At 46.8% G+C, this 19083-nt stretch overlaps 1 protein-coding gene across 2 annotated transcripts in view; it reads right to left on the reverse strand.

The window, feature by feature from the left end:
* Nucleotides 1-19083, reverse strand: part of ATR (ATR serine/threonine kinase) — a 251380-nt gene that overhangs the window by 112110 nt on the left and 120187 nt on the right. For both annotated transcript variants that reach the window (XM_069727562.1, XM_069727561.1), the window contains exons 28-29: nt 14824-15002; nt 12484-12648 (exon numbers count right to left, since the gene is read on the reverse strand). In XM_069727562.1, coding sequence (XP_069583663.1) covers nt 12484-12648; nt 14824-15002 — 344 coding nt within the window. The remainder of the gene's footprint in view (nt 1-12483; nt 12649-14823; nt 15003-19083) is intronic.

The raw sequence follows: 19083 nt of genomic DNA on the forward strand, positions 1-19083 counted from the left end.
ATACAGATGGCAGTCTGTCTGCGCCATTACATGTATGATATAGGGCTTCCACCACCTGTATGTGTGGGAAACAATTTCCTGCTCTATTTTATAGGGATACCTGTCTGTCTGCAAAAATCTGAGGATGAAAAGTGGACCAACAAAGCAAACAAATTTCTCAGCAGATTACATCATCTGTATACGCTTACCCTGCTAATTAGGTCCTTTCCGAGGGACATCAATTTTGACCAAGTAGGTGAAAAGGATAGGGCAGTTTGTTAGGGATTGCCACTGATAATGGAGGACACATGACTGAAGAGTAAGCACCCAGAGGATACTTAAAGATGGCCTACCACCTCCAGAAAAACGTCATGAAGTAAAATATACAGCCTCTCAAATATACTCTATGTAACTCGGAAAACTGAATAGATCACTGTCTAATTTAGGGATGTAAGCTCTGGCTCTAGAAGGGAAGCTGAATTCAGGCTCTCTTATGTTTCACTATTTTGACATCTCTGTGAGACTTCTTGCTTCCAATCTGGAAGATACCACTGTGTGTGGTTAAGAAGACTGGTAATGTGCAGCATTGAAACACAGGGGAGATGTGTGCTGCTGATTACTTTTTACTGGATGTAATTATGTAACAGATGTAAAATAGGTTCCAGTATATAATGGAGCAACGGGAGGTTGTATATGTATATCCTATCAGAGCTTTCCCTCAGTGTGCCTGTCTCTGTAGTGAGAGACCCAGATTAACCCTTTACAAGCAGCTGTATCCTCCTCTAGAAGATTAACCCTTTAGAAGCAGTTGTATCCTCCAGTTGTATTCCAAAGACATACTGATACGGAATTTAGATTGTGAGCCCCATCGGGGATAGCGATTATAATGTGTGCAAACTGTAAAGCGCTGTGGAACATGATGGCGCTATACAAATAAAGAGATTATTATTATCCTCCTCTAGAGAATTTACCCTTTACAAGCAGCTGTACCTTCTAAATCTTCTTTCTGATGATTTATAAGAAAACAAGGTGAATCAACTCTATCCTTATATACTATGGTCTAGTGAGTAAAATGGTGCTAGACTAGATATGAGCACAGACATTAGATACCCTTAAGATGTACAATATCACATCCTCCCCCTATGAGATAAACTCCCTCGATTTAGTGTTCACTACAGTACAATGAAAGTAAAGCCTACAAGCCTGTTATATGGAGAGAAATCATCTGATATATTTGAGAAAAGACTTGCAATTTCTTCTGACATTTTTTATGCTTTTCTTATAAATGTATATATATGTGTGTGTGTGTGTGTGTGTGTGTGTGTGTGTGTGTGTGTGTGTGTGTGTGTGTGTGTGTGTGTGTGTGTGTGTATATACAGTGGGGCAAAAAAGTATTTAGTCAGTCAGCAATAGTGCAAGTTCCACCACTTAAAAAGATGAGAGGCGTCTGTAATTTACATCATAGGTAGACCTCAACTATGGGAGACAAACTGAGAAAAAAAAATCCAGAAAATCACATTGTCTGTTTTTTTATCATTTTTTTGCATATTATGGTGGAAAATAAGTATTTGGTCAAAAACAAACAATCAAGATTTCTGGCTCTCACAGACCTGTAACTTCTTCTTTAAGAGTCTCCTCTTTCCTCCACTCATTACCTGTAGTAATGGCACCTGTTTAAACGTGTTATCAGTATAAAAAGACACATGTGCACACCCTCAAACAGTCTGACTCCAAACTCCACTATGGTGAAGACCAAAGAGCTGTCAAAGGACACCAGAAACAAAATTGTAGCCCTGCACCAGGCTGGGAAGACTGAATCTGCAATAGCCAACCAGCTTGGAGTGAAGAAATCAACAGTGGGAGCAATAATTAGAAAATGGAAGACATACAAGACCACTGATAATCTCCCTCGATCTGGGGCTCCACGCAAAATCCCACCCCGTGGGGTCAGAATGATCACAAGAACGGTGAGCAAAAATCCCAGAACCACGCGGGGGGACCTAGTGAATGAACTGCAGAGAGCTGGGACCAATGTAACAAGGCCTACCATAAGTAACACACTACGCCACCATGGACTCAGATCCTGCAGTGCCAGACGTGTCCCACTGCTTAAGCCAGTACATGTCCGGGCCCGTCTGAAGTTTGCTAGAGAGCATTTGGATGATCCAGAGGAGTTTTGGGAGAATGTCCTATGGTCTGATGAAACCAAACTGGAACTGTTTGGTAGAAACACAACTTGTCGTGTTTGGAGGAAAAAGAATACTGAGTTGCATCCATCAAACACCATACCTACTGTAAAGCATGGTGGTGGAAACATCATGCTTTGGGGCTGTTTCTCTGCAAAGGGGCCAGGACGACTGATCCGGGTACATGAAAGAATGAATGGGGCCATGTATCGTGAGATTTTGAGTGCAAACCTCCTTCCATCAACAAGGGCATTGAAGATGAAACGTGGCTGGGTCTTTCAACATGACAATGATCCAAAGCACACCGCCAGGGCAACGAAGGAGTGGCTTCGTAAGAAGCATTTCAAGGTCCTGGAGTGGCCTAGCCAGTCTCCAGATCTCAACCCTATAGAAAACCTTTGGAGGGAGTTGAAAGTCCGTGTTGCCAAGCGAAAAGCCAAAAACATCACTGCTCTGGAGGAGATCTGCATGGAGGAATGGGCCAATATACCAACAACAGTGTGTGGCAACCTTGTGAAGACTTACAGAAAACGTTTGACCTCTGTCATTGCCAACAAAGGATATATTACAAAGTATTGAGATGAAATTTTGTTTCTGACCAAATACTTATTTTCCACCATAATATGCAAATAAAATGTTAAAAAAACAGACAATGTGATTTTCTGGATTTTTTTTTCTCAGTTTGTCTCCCATAGTTGAGGTCTACCTATGATGTAAATTACAGACGCCTCTCATCTTTTTAAGTGGTGGAACTTGCACTATTGCTGACTGACTAAATACTTTTTTGCCCCACTGTATATATATATATATATATATATATATATATATATATATATATATATATATATATATATATACACACATATATATATATATATGTATATGTATATATATATATAAAATTGTCTAAGGTCCACTTCTGTCTGTCTGTCACGGAAATCCCATGTCGCTGATTGGTTGAGGCCGGCTGGGCACGACCAATCAGCGACAGGCACAGTCCGGCCGCGAATTGGCCCCTCCCTACTCCCCTCCAGTCAGCGCCCCCTCCATAATCCCCTCCAGTCAGCGCCCACATAGCGTTTTAGCAGTCCGTTAAACAGACTGCGTTACACCGCGGCATAACGCGGTGTAGCGCAGTCCATTAACGCTGCCATTACCCCTGTAAGTTTCACCAACTTTTTACTATTGATGCTGCCTATGCAGCATCAATAGTAAAAACATATAATTTTAAAAATAATAATAATAATAATAAAATAGGGATTTTTGTGTTTACTCACCGTAAAATCCTTTTCTCCGAGCCACTCATTGGGGGACACAGGACCATGGGTTATGCTGCTATCACTAGGAGGCTGACACTAAGCTGATACAAAAAAAGGTTAGCTCCTCCCCTGCAGTATACACCCTCGTACTGGCTTCCAGACACCCAGTTCAGTGCAAAAGCAGTAGGATAATAACAACAAAATATCCAGTAACATTAGAATATAACATGTAAAACAACCAGTCAAAGACTAAAAAAGGTAACAAGCCGTAAGGCTACCAGGGTGGGTGCTGTGTCCCCCAATGAGTGGCTCGGAGAAAAGGATTTTACGGTGAGTACACACAAAAATCCCTATTTCTCCTTCGCCTCATTGGGGGACACAGGACCATGGGACGTCCCAAAGCAGTCCCTGGGAGGGAAAGAATACAACCAAATAACTCCGTGTACCATCTGACTACAGATGCGCAACGGCCGCCTGCAGGATACGCCTGCCAAGGGCCGCGTCCGCAGAGGAGTGAATGTGAACATTGTAATGCTTTGTGAAAGTATGCAGGCTGGACCACGTTGCGGCCTTGCAAACCTGCTCCGCTGTTGCCTGGTGCCGGATGGCCCAGGAAGCACCCATCGACCGAGTGGAGTGGGCTCTAATCCCCGCCGGGATAGGACTGCCTCTGACCCGGTAGGATTCCTGGATAGCAGATCGGATCCATCTGGCTATCGTGGATTTAGACGCAGCCAAACCCTTTCTGTGACCCTCCGGGAGCACGAAAAGGGCGTCCGATTTTCTGAAGTGAGCCGTTCTGGAAATGTACCTCCTGAGGGCCCTTACCACGTCCAGAGTATGGAGAGCCTTCTCGACCCTATGTTTGGGCTGCGGGCAAAAGGAGGGAAGAACGATGTCCTCATTAAGGTGGAAAGATGAGACCACCTTCGGAAGAAACGCCGGAGAAGGGCGTAGGACTACCTTGTCCTGATGAAAGGCAAGGAAAGGAGCCCGGCAGGATAAGGCAGCGAGCTCAGAGACCCTTCTGATGGACGTCACCGCAACCAGGAAGGCCACCTTCCAAGAGAGGACAGAGAGCGGAACGTCCTGAAGGGGTTCGAACGGAGGTTCCTGAAGAACCCCCAGGACCAAGTTGAGATCCCAGGTCTCTAGCGGCATTCTGTAGGGAGGAACCACATGGGAGACTCCCTGGATGAAAGTCTTGACCTGGAGGTTGGTGGCGATCCTACGCTGGAAAAGCACGGATAACGCTGAGATCTGACCCTTGAGGGAACTCAGGGCCAAACCGGAGTCCAAACCAGACTGAAGGAAATTCAAGATGCGAGGGATAGAGAAAACGAGCGGAGGGAGCCCTCGGAGCCTGCACCATGAGAAGAAGGTTTTCCAGACGCGGTGGTAGATGGAGGCGGAAGACGCCTTGCGAGCACTTAACATGGTGGGGATAACGTGCCGAGAGAAACCGGCACGAGTTAGAATCCAGGTTTCAACAGCCACGCCCTTAAACGTAGGGCCCCTGAGCTCTGATGGTAGATCGGTCCTTGGCGAAGCAGGTCTGGGCGGTCTGGCAGCCGCAAGGGGACGTCGGCTACGAGCTGAACGAGCTCCGCGTACCAAGCGCGACGAGGCCAGTCTGGGGCGACCAGGATGACCGGAACTCCCTCCGTCTTGATCTTTCGGATCACCTTTGGCAGTAGGGGAAGGGGAGGGAACACGTATGGGAGCTGAAATTGATGCCACGGAGAAATCAGCGCGTCCACTCCTAAGGCCTGGGGATCCCGTGATCGAGCGATGAAGTTGTGGACTTTGGCGTTCAATCTGGACGCCATCAGATCCACGTCCGGGGTCCCCCAGTGAAGACAGATCTGGTGAAAAACCTCTGGGTGGAGTTCCCACTCCCCCGAGGCAAGGCCCTGGCGGCTCAGGAAGTCCGCCGCCCAGTTCTCGACTCCCGGAATGTGCACCGCAGAGATGATGGAATGGTTGTTTCGGCCCAACGAAGGATGAGGGATATTTCCTGCATCGCCGCCCTGCTGCGGGTACCCCCCTGGTGGTTGATGTAAGCCACCGCCGTAACGTTGTCCGATTGGACTCGTACAGGGTGACCCGCGAGCAGGGCGTGCAAGTGACTCAGAGCAAGTCTGATAGCACGAATCTCCAGGATGTTGATGGGGAGTTTGGATTCCCGAACTGTCCAGCGGCCCTGGGCAGAGTGGTGGAGGAACACCGCCCCCCAGCCAAGAAGACTGGCGTCGGTAGTTACCACTAACCAGTGGATCGGGAGGAAGGACTTCCCCTGGAGAAGAGAAGGGCCAGGGTCCACCATACAAGAGATTGTCTGACCCTCGGGGACAGGGGACAAGGGCGGTCGAGAGATGAGAGACTCCTGTCCCAGTTGTCCAGCAAAGCCTGTTGCAAGGGACGGAGATGGAGTTGAGCAAAAGGAACCGCTTCGATAGCTGCAACCATCTTTCCCAAGATCTTCATGGCGAACCGAATGGTTCGCGGGCGAGGATGGCAGAGCGTTCGGGCTCCTTGCTGAAGCGCTTGGGCCTTGGACCGAGGAAGTAAGACCAGCCCCCTCGAAGTGTCCAGGATCATTCCCAGAAAGGAGATCCGACGGGCAAGAACGGGAGAGGACTTGTCCAAGTTGATCAACCAGCCCAGTCGCGAAAGAGAATCCAGGGTAATGTGGACGCTTGACTCGCAGGCTTGGAAGGATGGGCCCTTTATGAGGAGATCGTCTAAGTAAGGTAACACGACGACTCCTCGAGAATGAAGGATGGCCATGACAGCCGCCATGACCTTGGTGAATACCCTGGGCGCCGTGGCAAGACCGAAGGGTAAGGCCGTGAACTGGAAGTGGTCCTCCAGCACGGCAAAGCGGAGGAACCTTTGATGAGGTGGGAAAATCGGGATGTGAAGATAGGCATCCTTGATGTCTATCGAGGCCAAGAATTCCCCTCTCTCCATCGAAGAGATGACCGATCTGAGGGATTCCATCCTGAAGTGCCGGACTCTTACGCACTTGTTCAGGAGTTTGAGATCCAAAATGGGCCGCACCTTTCCGTCCTTCTTTGGCACGACGAAGAGGTTTGAGTAGAAACCTTTGAACCTCTCGTGTTCCGGGACCGGAACAATGACCCCGCTCTGGCGGAGAGCGTGAATGGCGCAGCGCAGGGCACGAGACTGAGCTCCCGAACTGGGGAGACGAGAAGGGAAAAATCGAGATGGAGGAGGAGAGGAGAACTCTATCTTGTAGCCCGACGATACCAGATCCCTGACCCATTCGTCGTGAACGACGGAGAGCCAGGCTTGCTGAAAAGGGAGTAGACGTCCGCCTACTTTGGTGGTATCGACTGGCGACGTTCCCGAGTCATTGAGACGGGAATCTGGGAGGTCTGGAACCTCGGGTTCTGGGCTGCCTGGGCTTTCCGCGCCACGCGGGGTTCGGCCTGAAGGAAGGGCGGGGGTCTCTGTCTGAGCGAGCGGAACGGTCCGATCTGGGGAGACCGGAAGAATTGGACCAGGCTGGGCTGGTACGAAAGGGCCGGAAGCGAAAGTAAGGCTGGCGCTGGAAAGCCGCTTTGGGCCTTTGTTGGGGAAGGAATTTGCTCTTTCCCCCCGTGGCGTCGGAAATAAGCTGGTCAAGCTTTTCGCCGAAAAGGCGCCCACTTTGAAAAGGGAGGGAGATCAGGGATTTTTTAGAAGAGGAGTCTGCGCGCCAGTCCCTGAGCCAGAGAGCCCTTCTAATAGCGATGGCATTAGAAGCCGCCGATGCTGCGCAATTCGCTGCGTCGAGAGAAGCGTACATTACGTAATCGCTAGCCATGGCTAACTGCTTAGCCAGATCTGCCATCTCAGACGGGAGGTCCTGTTCCTGAATGGATTTCGCTAGAGCGTCCGCCCAGGAAACCATTGCCTTGGTCACCCAAGCCGCGGCGAAGGAGGGGGACAGGGAAGAGCCTGAGGCCTCGTAAACTGAGCGAGCTAGAGAGTCTATCTGGCGTTCAGTAGGACTCTTAATTGAAGCGCCATCCGGGACTGAAAGAAGCGTCTTAGAGGCCAGGCGCGAGACCGGAGGATCTACTATAGGGGGATCCGTCCAGTCTTTCACGAGATCTGCTGAGAAAGGATATTTTGATACCAGATCCTTCTTACCCGAGAAACGCTTATCAGGACGCTCCCTATGGTGCTTGACTATGTCTAGAAAAGCTGGGTGAGAGGCAAAAGATTTGTGGGAACGCTTGGTTCTGGTAAAAGAGACCGCGTGTTCCGGAGCGGAATTAGAATCATCATCCACCTTAAGCGCGTGATTGACTGCTACGATGAGGGAGTCAACCGTAGCTCTGAACTCCGGAGCCTCCGGGTCCAACGATACCTCGGACTCATGTTCAGAGTCGTGAACGCTGCGAGCCCCCAAAGAGGGTGAGCGAGAGGTGGAGCTGCCAGAGTCCGAGTGGCGCGGTGAGCGCTCAGGAGAGGTAGTGCGGATCCGTTTTCTGGATGACCGTGCCTCTTTAAGTGGAGAGCGGCCCCTGCTGGCCGACGATTCCCCTGCTATGGAGGGATCTCCTAACACCTGTAACGGATTACCCCGTTCTCCGGGAGGATTTTGAATGGATTTGATGGCGTTGGCTAAAAAATCCACGGACTGTGAAAGAGAGGCGACCCACGGGGAGGGACTAGGAACGCCGGGGTCGGTAGCGGTGGAGGGCTCCTGGGCACATGGAGCATCGCAGGCAGAGCAGAGGGGAGAACTTTGAGGCCTAGGAAGTGGGGCCTGGCAGGTGGTACACGCAGAAAAAAAGGTCGTATGCACCTTAGAGGATTTTTTGGACCTTGACTGGGACATGATTCTAATGCAAGAAAAATAGATCACAGGGTCTATAAATGGGGAAGCCGAGGGCGACTGCAGAGGAGAGCTGACGGAGTCTCCTTACCCTGGTCCTGTGTCCCGTTCCAGAGAGGGCAAGCTGTGATGCCAAGGAAGAAAGCCGGCTGCACGTGGGGATCTCCTGGGCGCTGTGACAGCAAGACGCTCTGGAGGCTGCGGCGTGCAGTGTGGAGCAAGATGGCCGCCGAGATCAGGAAGAGATCTCGGCGGCTGCGAGAGGCGCCAGGACCGGGGGGAGGAGCCGCCGATAACGCGCGGCGGGGGGCGGAGCCTAACGCAGCGTCCAGCGGCTAGGCCGAAGCCGGGGACTAAATTTGCGGCTTCGGCCCGGCGCGCGGCGCAAAATGCCGGAAAACAGTGGGAATGCTCCAGGCCACTATAAGCGCTGCCCAGGGAGAGCCCTCCGGACCGCAAGACTGGCGATCCCCCCCCATCCCCCACGAGACACTTACCAGAGGTGCCATGGAGAGGTGACTTAGGAAGACATTGGGACGGTGCAGGGGTTGGGAAGCCTCTATCCGCCAGCCCCAAGCAGGGGGGTGGAGAGGAACCGTCCACCACCTGGATCACAAAGAGCATTGGTGATGCAGTGTGGTCTGCACGGACGCCACAGGGATAGAGCCTCTGTACAGCCGAGGGTAAAACCTGGTGGACAGGGCAGATGTCCGGCAATAAAAAGCCTAGCTGCAGAGGAGGCAACTGGAGGTAAAACTCAGTGCTCGTCTGTATTAAGTGGGGTGATCGGGGCCCATTAGGGGAGAAACCGTCGCCCAAAAAGGGGTCAGCACAGGCAGTGGCTCCCTCGTCGCAGGAGAGGATACGGTGAGGTGAAACTCCCGTGCTCGCCTGTTGCTGTTTCGGGGGAGATCGGACCTTAAAAGAATCCGTCGCCCCCTTCGTCCGGATAGGAAAAAGAAAATGATGAAAAAACAGTGTGCCTCCTACGGACACTAAGCTTGAACTGGGTGTCTGGAAGCCAGTACGAGGGTGTATACTGCAGGGGAGGAGCTAACCTTTTTTTGTATCAGCTTAGTGTCAGCCTCCTAGTGACAGCAGCATAACCCATGGTCCTGTGTCCCCCAATGAGGCGAAGGAGAAAATCATTATATTCTCACCTTCCGGCGTCTGCGGCAGCCTTTCCCGCTCCAGTTCCAAGAATGCATTGCGGCAATGACCCCAGATGACGTAGCGGTCTCGCAAGACCGCTACATCATCACGGGTTATTGCCGCAAGGCATTACTGGGAACGGAGCATCGCTAAAGGCCTGGGCTGGATCCGGGGGGCCGCCGGAAGGTGAGTATATAACTTTTTTATTTTAATTCTTTTTTTTTTTAACAGGGATATGGTGCCCACATTGCTATATACTACGTGGGCTGTTATATACTATGTGGCTTGTGTTATATACTGCGTGGGCTGTGTTATATACTGCGTGGGCTGTGTTATATACTGCGTGGGCTGTGTTATATACTGCGTGGGCTGTGTTATATACTGCGTGGGCTGTGTTATATACTGCGTGGGCTGTGTTATATACTGCGTGGGCTGTGTTATATACTGCGTGGGCTGTGTTATATACTGGGTGGGCTGTGCTATATACGTGGGCTGTATTATATGCTGTGTGGGCTGTGTTATATACTGCGTGGGCTGTGTTATATACTGCGTGGGCTGTGTTATATACTGCGTGGGCTGTGTTATATACTGCGTGGGCTGTGTTATATACTGCGTGGGCTGTGTTATATACTGGGTGGGCTGTGCTATATACGTGGGCTGTATTATATGCTGTGTGGGCTGTGCTATATACTACGTGGGTTGTGCTATATACTACGTGGGCTATGTTATATACTGTGTGGGCTGTGTCATATACTGCGTGGGCTGTGTCATATACTGCGTGGGCTGTCCTGTATACTATATGGGCTGTGCAATATACTACGTGGGCACTGTTATATACTGCGTGGGCTGTGTTATATACTGCGTGGGCTGTGTTATATACTGCGTGGGCTGTGTTATATACTGCGTGGGCTGTGTTATATACTGAGTGGGCTGTGTTATATACTGAGTGGGCTGCTATATACTACGTGGGCTGTGCTATATATGTGGGCTGTGCTATATACTACATGGGCTGTGTTATATACTGCGTGGGCTGTGTTATATACTGCATGGGCTGTGCTATATACTGTGTGGGCTGTGCTATATACTACGTGGGCTGTGCTATATACTGTGTGGGCTGTGCTATATACTATGTGGCAGTGCTATTTTCTACGTGGCTGTGCTATATACTACGTGGCTGTGCTATATACTACGTAGCTGTGCAATATACTACGTGGCTGTGCAATATACTACGCGGCTGTGCAATGCACTACATAGCTGTGCTATACTACATGGGCTGTGTTATATGCTACGTGGGCTGTGTTATATGCTACGTGGGCTGTGAGACTCTTTCGCCTGGGGCCCTTAAAAACCTGGAGCTCGCCCTGGCTTCATTGATTGTTCGCGGCCGGCCGAGTGCGACCAATCAGCGACAGACGCCGCCCGGCCGCGAAATGTTGCGGGATTTGAATCACACTTCTCTAATTGGTTGCACCCGGCCGGCCAAATCCTGTGTATTCATTGCATTATTCTGAAATCTTCATAAATAAACTACATACATATTCTAGAATACCTGATGTGTTAGAATCGGGCCACCATCTAGTCTTTAATAATTCATTAGCATAAAGCATACTTTCAGTTATGCTTTAAGTATCATAGGAAACACGGAATGTTTGACCTATTTGCCTATTGTTTATTGGGGTGTAATTCTCTGACAAATTCCCCGCTAACCCCCCGTGCAATATTTGGTTCCAAAAAAATTTTTCAATTTGATTGAGATCTGGACTATTTGCAGGCCATGACATTGACCTTATGTGTCTTTCTTCAAGGAATGTTTTCACAGTTTTCACTCTATGGCAGAATGCATTATCATCTTGAAAAAATGATTTCATCATCCCAAACATCCTTTCAGTTGATGGGATGAGAAAAGTGTCCAAAATAACAACAAACTTGTGCATTTATTGAAGATGTAATGACAGCCATCTCCCCAGTGCCTTTACCTGACATGCAGCCCCATATCATTAATGACTGTGGAAATTTGCATGTTCTCTTCAGGCAGTCATCTTTATAAATCTCATTGGAATGGCACCAAACAAAAGTTCCAGCATCATCACCTTGCCCAATGAAGATTCGCGATTCATCACTGAACATGACTTTCATCCAGTCATCCACAGTCCACGATTGCTTTTCTTTAGCCCATTGTAACCTTGTTTTTTTCTGTTTAGGTGTTAATGATGGCTTTCATTTAGCTTTTCTCTATGTAAATCCCATTTCCTTTAGTCGGTTTCTTACAGTTCGGTCACAGACGTTGACTCCAGTTGTCACCCATTCGTTCCTCATTTGTTTTGTTGTGCATTTTTTTGTTTTGGAGACATTGCTTTATGTTTACGGTCTTGACCCTTTGATGTATTCCTTGGTCTACCAGTATGTTTGCCTTTAACAACCTTCCCATGTTGTTTGTATTTGGTCCAGATTTTAGACACAGCTGACTGTGAACAACCAACATCTTTTGCAACATTGTGTGATGATTTACCCTCTATTAAGAGTTTGATAATCCTCTCCTTTGTTTCAATTGACTTCTCTCGTGTTGGAGCCATGATTCATGTCAGTCCACTTGGTGCAACAGCTCTCCAAGGTGTGATCACTCCTTTTTAGATGCAGACTAACGAGCAGATCTGATTTGATGCAGGTGTTATTTTTGGGTATGAAAATTTACAGGGTGATCCCATAATTTTTTCCTCAGAATTGAGTGATTCCATAATTTTTTCCCTATGCTCGGTTAAAAAAAGTAACCATTACTGACTACCACATTTTTTGTTCTTGATTTCTTTTAGTGTTTCTTAAAGCAACTTGAAATTACTTTAGTTTTGTGCCACGTCTGTGATCTGCTTTTTTTCTACAAAATTAAACAACTGAATGAACATCCTCCAAGGCCGGTGATTCCATAATTTTTGCCAGGGGTTGTATAAATGTTAATGTGATATAACGGATTGATGATTCAAAACCACAAGGAAATCATTAGCTTAATATTACAGATGGCTACTTTTGCTCCATCTCAAAAGATCTGGTTGCAACATACCTCTTCTGGCTTGAGCTGAATGGCGCGATCATAGCAAGCTGTAGCATCTCTTAGCAAACCAATGCTTTCGTGCTCCAAGATCTGCTCTTTCAGAGAGGCCTCTTTCTTACGAATAGCGCTCACACCAGCTACACCGTCTGGTTCATGCATAGCAGCATAAAGTTTCTAAATAGGGTGCAAAAACTACTTTATTTGTGAGCTTATGAGTGTATACGGCCCTTAGTCATCCACAGCCATTCATGAGCAGATAAACACAGAGTCCCCTAAGGCAATAAGTGAAAAGTAAATAGTTTCTAAGTTATGAGATATTCTCTAATACGTTCAGCCTAATTAAAAGGGATTTTCTACTTTTAAAAAAGTAGTCACCAAATGTTTGGTTATTAGTAAAAAAACAAAAAAAAAAACAAAACAAAAACAAATACCGTATATACTAGAGTATAAGCAGAGATTTTCAGCCAATTTTTTAGGCTGAAAGTGCCCCTCTCGGCTTCTACTCAAGTCATTGTCCCAGGAGGTTGGCGGGGGAGGGGGAGCGGCAGCTGTCACATCATACTCACCCCTCCCTGGGAGGTCTCTACACATCTCTACTTCTCAGATGGTCTCTGGCGCCGGCAGCTCTTCCTGTGTTCAGCAGTCACGTGGTACCGCTCATTAAAATAATGAATATGGACATGAATCCACTCCCATAGGCATGGAGCACATATTCATTACTTTAATGAGCGGTACCATGTGACCACTGAACATAGGAAGAGCTGCAGGGGCCAGAGACGATCTGAGAAGCAGAGACTGTGCCAGGAGGGCGAGTATGACGGGAGAGGGTGAGCCATGCGATATTCACCTGTCCCCGTTCCACCGCCGGGCTGTGTCTTCCACGTCCTCTGGCTGTGACGTTCAGGTCAGAGGGCGTGATGACGTGTTTAGTGCACGCCCTCTGCCTGAACAGTCACTGAAGAGATGGAAGACACAGCGGCACACGGCAGTGGAACGGGGATAGGTGAATATCGCAAGTGCCGGGGGCCTGAGCCAGCGGCGACACCGGCACCAGGCCCCCATAGCGCGCCGGTATCCCCGCCTGCTTAGGACACCTGGCACCCAACGACGAGAGGAGAGTATGTCTTTTTTTAATCGCAGCAGCATATGGGGCCATCAACCTTTATGGAGCATTATGTGGGGCATATTTTTCTATGGAGCATCTTATGGGGCCATCATTAACATTTGTGCAGCATTATATGGGGCATATTTTTTGTATGGAGCATCTTATGGGGCCATGATAAACCTTTGTGCAGCACTATATTGGGCATATTTTAATATGGAGCATCTCCTGGGGCCATCATTAACCTTTGTGCAGCACTATATGGAGCATATTTTTGTATGGAGCATCTTATGGGGCCCATCAAGAACTTTATGGATCATTATATGGGGCGTATTTTACATAGAGTATCTTATGGGGTCCATCATGAACTGTATGGAGCATTACAGTATATGGGGCTCCTGACTCAATATGAATATTCAAAAACATTTATCAGACATCAGTAGGATGTCTCAATTAATTTTACTTTTATTGGTATCTATTTTTATTTTTGAAATTTACCAGTAGCTGCTGCATTTCCCACCATAGGCTTATACGAGTCAATAAGTTTTCCCATTTTTTTGTGGCAAAATTAGGGGTCTCGGCTTATACTCAAGTATATAAGGTAAATAGAGAACAAATTTATCCTCTTTAGGTACAGCACTGGCTCACCGTCACAGCTCCAATCTCTGTGTTTTGGCTGCAAAGGTGTCATCACAGACAGCACACATTGCTGCTGTAGCCAATCACCCTCAGTGATACAGACAGCACAAGCTTTTGAGCTCAGTGATGGTGCACACAGCTACAGCCAACCCTTATTTTTTTTGCTAGGATTCGATTGTTTGGGAGACAATTTTATAAAATGGGAAACCCTTTCACTATGTAAATGTATTGCAATAGTTACACTGTACTGGACTTATAACCCAGAGCTGTTTTTATAATTCTGCGCCCTTCATATCAGAACAATTTCAAGCTTTCTTTACTGGCTCTACGTCTTTAAAGCGCTTGTACTGGTGATTTGCATAAGCGTATACTATACCCCAGAAATTGCATATTAATGTAAAGTAGTATAAAAAGCAGAGCTGTTAGGGAAGCGTCTAAGGACAAGATTCTTAATATTCAAAAGTGAAATTAGACTTCAGACTTTCCATTAACTGTAGATTAAGCAGCCAGCAATGCAAGCAAAGACATTCAAGATGCCTGAGAATAATCTGATGGAATAAACATTACTAGTAAGAGAAGTTTCTCAATTATTATCAATACCCGCTTACCTGCAAAAAACCCAAATGCTCTTGAATTTCTTGCTTTTTTTCCGTGATAAATGACTCAAAGTGCATGACAGCCCTGGTGTAAGCCTTAGAGCGAAACGAAGCCACAGCCAGAGTATCTTGAGGTATAAGCTCTAGAAATCTGGTCACATTTTGATACTCTCCATACTCCTCGTGAAAGGCTGATAATGGGGATAGTAAAATCAAACAATTTTAAAAAAAAAGCACAAAAAATGTAATAAAAAGGTACATCAAGTAAATCTTATTTAAATATTAAATATTTTTAATATTTTGCCAAAAAATATCATAGGCATAAAAATGAATCTTCTAAATCAGTAAAAACTTTTCAATTGGAATGGAATATTGCTATTTGGCACGTTTTACATCGCACTACAGCGGGCCTACGTACAGTATCTGGAAACAATGAATAAATCAAATCAGAACAGCATTACTGCTATGTAGACTATACTTGTAAATATGAAATACACCATATAAACACAAGTATTGAGACACCGCTCTTAACCCCTTAGAGACAGAGACAATTTGCAGCTTAAGGCTGTGTGCACACGTTGCGGTTTTTTCGCGGTTTTTCCTGATAAAAACGCTATAAAACCGCAAAAAAAACGCATACAATAAGCATCCCATCATTTAGAATGAATTCCGCATGTTTTGTGCACATGATGCGTTTTTTTCCGCGAAAAAAATGCATTGCGGCAAAAAACGCAGCATGTTCATTAATTTTCCTTTTTTTTGCGGATTTCCCACTCCAAAATGCATTGGGAAGTGTCCGGAAAAAACCGCGGCAAAAACGCGTCAAAACCGCGGCAAAATCGCATGCAGTTTTCTTGCAGAAAATGTCCGGAATTCTCAGGAATTTTCTGAGAGAAATCCTGAACGTGTGCACATAGCCTTATAACCAGGCCAATTTTTCCAATTCTGACCACTGTCACTTTATGAGGTTATAACTCTTTACGCTTTAACGGATCTTGGCGATTCTGAGAAGGTTTTTTCGCAACATATTGTACTTCATTGTTAGTGGTAAAATTTCTTTCATATTTCTTGAGTTTATTTATGAAAAATATCGGAAATATGGCCAAAAAAAATTAAATTTTGCTATTTTCAAACTTTTAATTTTTATGACCTTAAATCAGAGAGATATGTCACAAAAAATATGTAATACATTTTGGAAACAACATTTGTTTTATTAGGAAGTTATAAGGGTTAAAAGTTGACCAGCGATTTCTCATTTTTACAACAAAATTTACAAAACCATTTTTTAGGGACCGCATCACATTTAGGCTACGTGCACACGCTCAGGAAAGTCTGCAGAATATTCCTGAAGAAAACCGGACTTTTTCCGCAGGAAATTCGCATGTGTTTTTCTCCCTTTATCGCGTTTTTTGCGCTTTTTTTGCTGATTTTTCCTGAGCTTCCCAATGCAATAATCTAGCGGCAAAAACGTGAAAAATCGGCAAAATTAATGAACATGCTGCGTTTTTTTCATGGAAAAAAAACGCAACATGTGCATAAAAATTGCGGAATGCATTAAAAATAATGGGATGCTTATGTATGCGCTTTTCCTGTGGAAAACGGACGAATGCGAAAAAACCACAAAAAATCCTGAACGTTTGCACATAGCCTTAAAGTCACTTTGAGGGGTGTACATAACTGATAATACCCAAAAGTGGCACCATTCTAAAAACGGCACCCCTCAAGGTGATCAAAACCATTCAAGAAGTTTATTAACCCTTTACATGCTTCGCAGGAACTGAAGCAATGTGGAAGGAAAAAAATGAACATTTATTTATTTTTTTACAAACATTTTACTTCAGAACCAATTTTTTTTATTTTCACAAGTGTAAAAAGAGAAAATGAACCACAAATTTGTTATGCAATTTCTCCTCAATACGCCGATACCACATATGTGGAGGTAAACCAATATTTGGGCGCACGGCAGAGCTCGGAAGGGAAGGAGGGTCGTTTGACTTTTTCAATGCAGAATTGGTTGGAATTGAGATAGGACGCCATGTCGCGTTTGGAGAGCCCCTGATGTGCCTAAACAGTGGAAACCCCCCACACGTGACAACATTTTGGAAACTAGACCCCTTAAGGAACTTATCTAGATGTATGGTGAGCACTTTGAACTCCCATGTGCTTCACAGAAGTTTATACATAGGGATTTTTGTGTACTCATCATAAAATCCTTTTCTCCGAGCCATTCATTGGGGGACACAAACCATGGGTGTATGCTGCTGCCGCTAGAAGGCTGACACTAAGTGATACAAAGAAAGTTAGGTCCCCCTTTGCAGTATACACCATCCTGCTGGCTCTCAGCTAACCAGTTCGGTGCAAAAGCAGGAGATCAATAACAACACATGAGCGTATAACATGTCACATTATATATGAGAGTATAGCATGTCAAATTATAAAACAAGCACAAGCTAATAACAGGGTGGGAGTTGTGTCCCCCAATGAATAGCTCGGAGAAAGGGATTTTACGGTGAGTACACAAAAATCCCTATTTCTCCTTCGCCTCATTGGGGGACACAGACAGTGGGATGTCTCAAAGCAGTCCCTGGGTGGGTACAACATCAGATCAGGCCCTGTGTAACCGCTACTTACAAGTGCACCACCGCGGCCTGAAGAGTCCGCCTGCCCAGATTTACATCTGTGGAAGTCTGGGAATTATAGTGCTTCAAGAATGCATGCGGAGTGGACGAACCCGCAAGCTTGCAGGCGTGCTTCGCCGACACCTGATGCCTAGAACCCAAGAAACCTCGATAGACAGGGAGATAGGCTGACATCTTACACGAATCTACCAGGCTAACATGGCCAATGAAACGGCCAAACCCTTCCTGTATCCGTCAGGAAGCCTTCTTCTTACCGTCAGGAAGTCCAAATAAAGCGTCCAACCTTCGGAAGGACGCCGTCCTCGAGACGTACCTACTCAAAGCACTCACTTTGTCCAGAATATGGGGAAACCATTCCGTTTTCTGGACTGGTGCCGAAAGAGATGAGGGAAGAACGATGCCGTCATAACAGTGAGAATACAACACCACCTTGGTAACAAGGGATGGGGATGGCCTGAGGACAATCTTGCCTTGAAGGTAATAAGGGAAAAAAAAAGGTCAGAAAGAACAGAGCGGCTAGCTCCGAAGAGTCGTCAGGATGACGAGATCGCAGAGAAAAAAGGGCGACATGGTATGCGATAGGGAGGAACCACATGTGAAAACTCCCTGCGAGGAAGTCCCTACTTGCAGTTTTGTTGCAATAAGACAGAAAAAACCTGATGTGGTCAGTGTGGCTCTCCCAGGATCACTGGGGCCCTTCCTGCTTCCAAAAGGCTCTCAGAAGAAGTGGAAGAGGGGTTATGGAAACTGGTACCATGCAAGAACCAGAGCATGCACTGCGATGGCTTTTGGATGTTATGGCTCAACCATGAACTAGAGTACATTGGCGTTCAGCCTGGACACCATCCGACCTACATCTGGAGTGCTCCAGAAAAGGCAGATCTGATGGAAGACTTCCGGGTGAAGTTCCCACTCACTTGAGGCAGGACCCTGACGGCGCCTGCCGTCTAGAGTTCTACTCCTGGGATGTGTAGTGCCGAGATCACCTGAATCATAGATCTCGGCCCATCAGAGAATGTGAGGTATCTCGACCATGACGCCTGACCATGGGTATCTGCTAGATGATTGACGTATGGCACAGCAGTGGCATTGTCTGATTGAATTTGGATGGGGTGACCCGCCAGAAGGCAGTGGACCTGCTGTAGAATTAGCCGTACCGTTCGGATCCCCAGAACAATGATCAGGAGAAGAGGACTGGCATCAGTAGTCACTAATAATCATTGAACTGGGAGAAAAGATCTCCCCTGGATGAGGAAGGATACCCTCTGAAAGCTTGTTTGACCTGCATAAAACGAGAGGAGCGAAGGAAACCGCTTCCATTGTCGTTACCATTTTCCCTCGGAACCCTCCTAGCAAATCAAATGGAATGAAGGGATGTGTGAACAAGTGCGCGAGCTCCCTGTTGAAGGGCCACGGCCTTGTCACAAAGGAGAATTACCAACCTTCTGGAAGTGTCCAGGACTATCCTCAAAAAGGATACCTGCTGGGCTGCAAATGAGGAAAAACTTGTCTAAGATTAGCTGTCAGCCCAGGTGAGAAAGGGTATCGCAAGAGATATAGATGACTCAGCGCAGTCCTGGAAGAGCGGCTAAAAAGTCGACCAGATAGGGCAGGACGACCACGCCTCTAGGGT

Source organism: Ranitomeya imitator, chromosome 5 (genome assembly GCF_032444005.1).
Source record: "Ranitomeya imitator isolate aRanImi1 chromosome 5, aRanImi1.pri, whole genome shotgun sequence".
NCBI lineage: Eukaryota > Metazoa > Chordata > Amphibia > Anura > Dendrobatidae > Ranitomeya > Ranitomeya imitator.